Source organism: Arachis ipaensis, chromosome B06 (genome assembly GCF_000816755.2).
Source record: "Arachis ipaensis cultivar K30076 chromosome B06, Araip1.1, whole genome shotgun sequence".
Lineage (NCBI taxonomy): Eukaryota > Viridiplantae > Streptophyta > Magnoliopsida > Fabales > Fabaceae > Arachis > Arachis ipaensis.
In genome coordinates this window covers 1,129,097-1,134,622 of record NC_029790.2, presented here as the reverse complement: position 1 = coordinate 1,134,622, position 5,526 = coordinate 1,129,097, and the positions used below count along the sequence as shown (strand labels likewise).

Below are 5,526 nucleotides of genomic sequence, written 5' to 3'. Positions count from 1 at the left end.
TCAATTCTTGTGCAAAGTATGGACTATTATATATTGCTGGAAAGTCCTGGATGTCTACTTTCCAACGCAATTGGAAGCACGCCATTTCGAGTTCTGTAGCTCCAGAAAATCCACTTTGAGTGCAGGGAGGTCAGAATCCAATAGCATCAGCAGTCCTTTTTCAGCCTGAATCAGATTTTTGCTCAGCTCCTTCAATTTCAGCCAGAAAAATACCTGAAATTACAGAAAAACACACAACTCATAGTAAAGTCCAGAAACATGAATTTTTCCTAAAAACTACTGGAAATAAACTAAAAACTAACTAAAACATACTCAAAACTATATGAAATTATCCCCAAAAAGCGTATAAAATATCCGCTCATCATGCATCAATGCAGTTCTCAAGGGTACACAGTACTTGTTGATTTCTGCCATCGTGCGCATTACATATGAGAGGTTGCAAAAGTTGTTCGTTACAAAGAGCAGGGAGGCACATCACAACTGGCTACTGAAAATCGCTTCTCCCAGAGGCTGATGGCAGCCATTGAGAAGAACAGAGAAGGCATCCCGAAGATGCGTGTTACTCATTGTGATCAACGAGCTTCTGTGTTTGTTGTGGAGGAGTTAGAGCCATTCGAGGGGTTGGTCGCAAGGTTCTTTCCGAGTTTAGCTAGCGGTGAGTACGTGTGACTGTGGCCACTTTTAGTCTCTCCACTACCCATGCCGACATGCACTTGCCAGGTGTGCCGCCACAAGCATCGAATGGGCTCTGTATGTTCATTCAGTTTACAAGCAGGAGATTGTGTTCAAGGTATACAAGATGGAGTTTCCACCGATACCCGATGAGTCCCTATGGCCGGAGTGGTATGAGACTTTGCTTCGTCCTAACCTACTCATGGCAGGAAGGCTACTAGAAGACCTGTCTCTACTAGGTTCTGGAATGACATGGATGAGGTCAAGCGACAGGAGAAGTGGTGTGGTCTATGCAGGTAAATCGGTCATATTAGGAGGGGTTGTCCTAACCAATCCACGGACGAAGCTTAGGGGTGATATTTGTTTACTGGGCTCAATGTTACCTAGTTGTTTCATGTTATTCTAGTTGTATTAAATGCTTATCAGTGTGATAGTGGTTTATGTAATATATACGTAATCATCAATGGATTTGGAAATCCTGATCATGTCTGTAAATCAATAAATTATATATCTTTTGCATCCTATCGTTAAAAGTTCTAACAGATTTTTTCATAATACCAAACACCAAAAAAAGAATCACATAAAAGGACTATACATCAACAAGTCATACAAGCTTCACTTATACAATACATCATTCATAGTCTAGTATATAAAGTTAATAATAAGATACTCTACATAATAAACTATAAGACATCATCGATGGTGGGGATCTTGGTAGTGGAGCCGATGCCCAATCTTACATGGTGGAGGCTGTGTCTGGCACTGAGGTCAGCTAGGTCGAGGGTCTACATTAGGTCGGGGCTGCGCATAATGGTCTTGTGGCTACTGCGGAGGCGGTGGGAGATGTGGGATATAGTAGCCCCCGGAGTAAGGAACGGGGGCATACTAGTGCAACTGAGGGTGAGGATGAGACAGTGGAGCTGAAGGAGGTGTCAGCTGAGGACGGGATAAGGTCAGCAACAGACCATAGTCCACTAACAGAGGTGTCACATACTGGGAACCCATCTCACCCTTGCCCCGTATAACGAGCCTGAACCCAGAGATATATGTGGCATCCAAGCTGAAGTATGCGCGGGAGTAGATGGATGATGAAACTGTCCAATACTCTACTCCCTGCCAGTCTGGAATTGATCGGCGAGGCGTTGCATCAGTGCCTGGTCAGCAGTATAAAACTGGAATGCATCCTCGAAGAATATCTTCTCAACCATCTACTCCTCTTGGTAGCTGTTAGATGGACTGACATCATGCCATCTAGGTGGTGAGGTGTCCCAGACGGCCCGATGCTGCTGACCTTCTGAACCATATAGATCACGCGGTGCGGGAGGTGGAGGCGGTGGCTGTGGGGTGAATCATCGCCACCTGCTGGGATGTCTCCATGATCCTCATGTCTATCAAACTCCGCCTCCTCGTCCAACTCCATATCCAATCGCTCCCAGCGAGGCCTGACCTTGTATCTCCTAACCCCTGCTCTTGGTCCGTGCTCTTTGGCATCCCTTTCCCTCCTAACAGGCCGTCAGGTGTCCTCCTTGGCCTCCCTTGCACGCCTACGCCGATCAGGGATGTCCCGAGGAAGGTAGAGAACGTCCCTCAGCTGGCTAGCAGTAGGCTGGACGTCCACAAGTAAATCGGCTAGCCTCGGATCATCGAGGACGTCCGCAGGTAAATTGGCAGTAGACTTAACTAATACACATTTTTTTCAATACGTTACGTGAAATTAAAACATTCAATAAATTAATTAATAATCTAACTATCAAACTTTGACTTAACTTAATAATCTAATTATCAAACTTGGATAGTTAATAACTAAATTAAGAAATTAAGAAACGTGTGATAAATAAACTAACGTCAGCAGTTGTAAAATATTTACCCCAGCATTTAAATTCTAAATTAATAATTATGTAGTTAACAACTTAATTACCAAAAAATAATAACCACATTCCTAGAATTATTAATTACTGTTAGTGACTTGTTCCTAATAATATAAATTGTATTATAATTATTGGCAAGTACCCTAACCATGGCTATACATATATGGGATTACATAAAACTCAAGATAACAAAACTAACCGCAAAGTCGGCTGTCTCGGCGTAGTGCCATGTCGCGTTCAGCCTGTTGATATTCCGATCACATGCATCTACGCGCGCCATCTTCGTCTTACTCGATAATATGGTCAGAAAATGATAGAAGATAGGAGAAAGTAGTCGAAAGGTTCGAACTGGGATTTAGAACCACGCTATAAACGACATATATATAGGCATCTCCCAGCCTTATCTTATTTACAGTGTAAATGAGATAAGCGAGATATACATGTGTTACGCGCACTAACTTTATCTCATTTTCAGTACAAAAGAGATACATACAAACTTATGTAAACGAGATAATGCTGAAGACATATTTTCGTAATAATTTTTATAATTATTTATTTTAGTGAATAAAATATTTATTTAATTTATTTAAATAAAAAATCCAACAAAAGACGGTCATAATTTTATGAATGTGAAATAAAAGAAAATTTATTCTTCCCTTTTCCGAAAACCTATATATACTATTTAGACTTAGAGAATATATTTTCTCGGGATTTGTCGTATATATTCTTTAAAAATAAAATCTATGTAATTAACTAATTATTCATCAGCAGCGCTTGGTTAGATAAAATTGGACATCATTTATTTCTTATTCGTTTTCTTCTTTACACCAACTTTTGGGGTAAACAGCATTTTTATTCCTCAACACTTGCAAAACATACATTATAATTTACTTTTTAATAGACTATTAGTTCTATAATTCATTATATATATGCACATATTTAAGGATAATACTCATAAATCATGATTGAATCTACCTGAAATGTTGACGGTTGAATGGGATATAAAAGAAAAAAGAATGGTGGGAGGAAGGAAACGACGTCGTAAGTGACTTGAACGGGTTATAAGTGAGGAGGGAGAATAGAGCGCAAAAGAAGGGGTTGAAGGGTATATGCGAGTGGAATATTTGGTTATTGAACTCAGTGCGGTTATGTTATTGTTTCCCTTTTTTTCTTTTTTTCTTTTTTTCTTTTTTCCCCTTTCTTTGCGTCGCCTATAAATCTTTACACTCCCCCTTTCATCACTTTCACAACTACCTCTCTCTCTGATTCCCACCATAAGTCGTAACCTTCTTGGACTTGCAGGTTAGTGTTCACAACATTTTCTTGTTAATTCCCTAGCTCTCTCATGATTCCTACGTTTTCTTTGCCCTTTGCTTTCGCATTCATATTATTACTTAACTGTATGACTACCATGCCCCATGCATGCAACAATGGCGGCGCCCAGTGATAATGTCAATTTCTTTTATTTTCGGGAGGTGTGTTCGTGTGTGTGAGGGAGCTAGGTATTCCTCTCAGGAATTCATTCACAGGGTTTTTCATTTTTATAAATCTTTTATTTTATTTTATAGTATTTTGTTCAATTCAATTACCGCATGGAGTTTGAAACTTTAGGAGATTATGTGTGCCCTCAGCAATTTTCTAATACATAGGGTTTTGTTAATTTGCATGTCTTGTGAATAACGTGCCTCGATTTTTGAGTATCAGATTTTCAATTTTGAATTCAGAATTTCAATTTCAATTATGTTCTGGTGCTTGATTTAACACAAAATATTTGTATGCTTAAGTTCCAGAAATAAAAATCAGAGACCTCATAAATTGTCAAATCTGCCTCTTGGTTCCAATTTTTTGCAGAGAAAGCAAGGCATTTGACAGAGAGAGAGAAACAGAAGGGAGCTTGAAATTTTGGAGTCATGGCGAAGGAGCAAATGCAAGTTCTGAATGCACTTGATGTGGCAAAAACACAATGGTATCATTTCACTGCAATAATCATAGCTGGAATGGGGTTCTTCACGGATGCATACGATCTATTCTGCATATCCCTTGTGACAAAGTTGCTAGGCCGCATATACTACCACGTTGATGGTGCGGAAAAGCCCGGTACATTGCCTCCTAACGTATCAGCTGCTGTAAATGGTGTAGCTTTCTGTGGAACGCTGTCAGGACAACTCTTCTTTGGATGGCTTGGAGATAAGTTAGGCCGAAAAAAGGTGTATGGCATGACTCTGATGATGATGGTAATATGCTCCATTGGTTCTGGCCTTTCCTTTGGGCATAGTCCGAAATCCGTCATGGCAACTCTCTGCTTCTTCAGGTTTTGGCTTGGTTTTGGTATTGGTGGAGATTACCCGCTTTCTGCTACCATAATGTCCGAGTATTCTAACAAGAAGACTCGTGGTGCTTTCATTGCCGCGGTCTTTGCTATGCAAGGTTTTGGAATCTTGGCAGGTGGTATATTTGCGATCATAATTTCAGCTGCATTCAGAGACAGGTTTAATGCTGCACCCTATGAGGTTGATCCAGTTGGTTCAACTGTTCCACAAGCAGATTATGTTTGGAGAATAATTGTGATGGTTGGAGCACTCCCGGCTGCATTGACTTATTACTGGCGTATGAAGATGCCGGAAACTGCCCGTTATACTGCCTTAGTTGCAAAGAATCAAGAGCAAGCTGCAGCAGATATGTCTAAGGTTCTGCAGGTGGAGATTCAAGCTGAGCCAAGGAAGGAGGAGCAGGAAAAGGCTAAATATGCCTTGTTCTCAAAGGAGTTCCTTAGTCGCCATGGTTTACATCTGCTCGGCACAACAACCACATGGTTCTTGCTTGACATTGCATTTTACAGCCAGAATCTTTTCCAAAAAGATATCTTCAGCGCAGTTGGTTGGATCCCTCCTGCAAAAACCATGAATGCCCTTGAGGAGGTTTACAGAATTGCAAGGGCTCAAACACTTATTGCTCTATGCAGTACAGTTCCTGGCTATTGGTTTAC

General features: G+C 40.6%; 1 protein-coding gene across 1 annotated transcript in view; it reads left to right on the top strand.

Annotated features, from left to right (window-relative positions):
* LOC107645262 (inorganic phosphate transporter 1-4) overlaps positions 3,592-5,526 on the top strand; it is a gene marked incomplete in the record, with an annotated part of 3,362 nt that continues 1,427 nt past the window's right edge. Inside the window, 2 exon segments of the mRNA XM_016349252.2 lie at positions 3,592-3,842; positions 4,392-5,526. Of these exon segments, the coding sequence (XP_016204738.1) occupies positions 4,451-5,526 (1,076 nt within the window).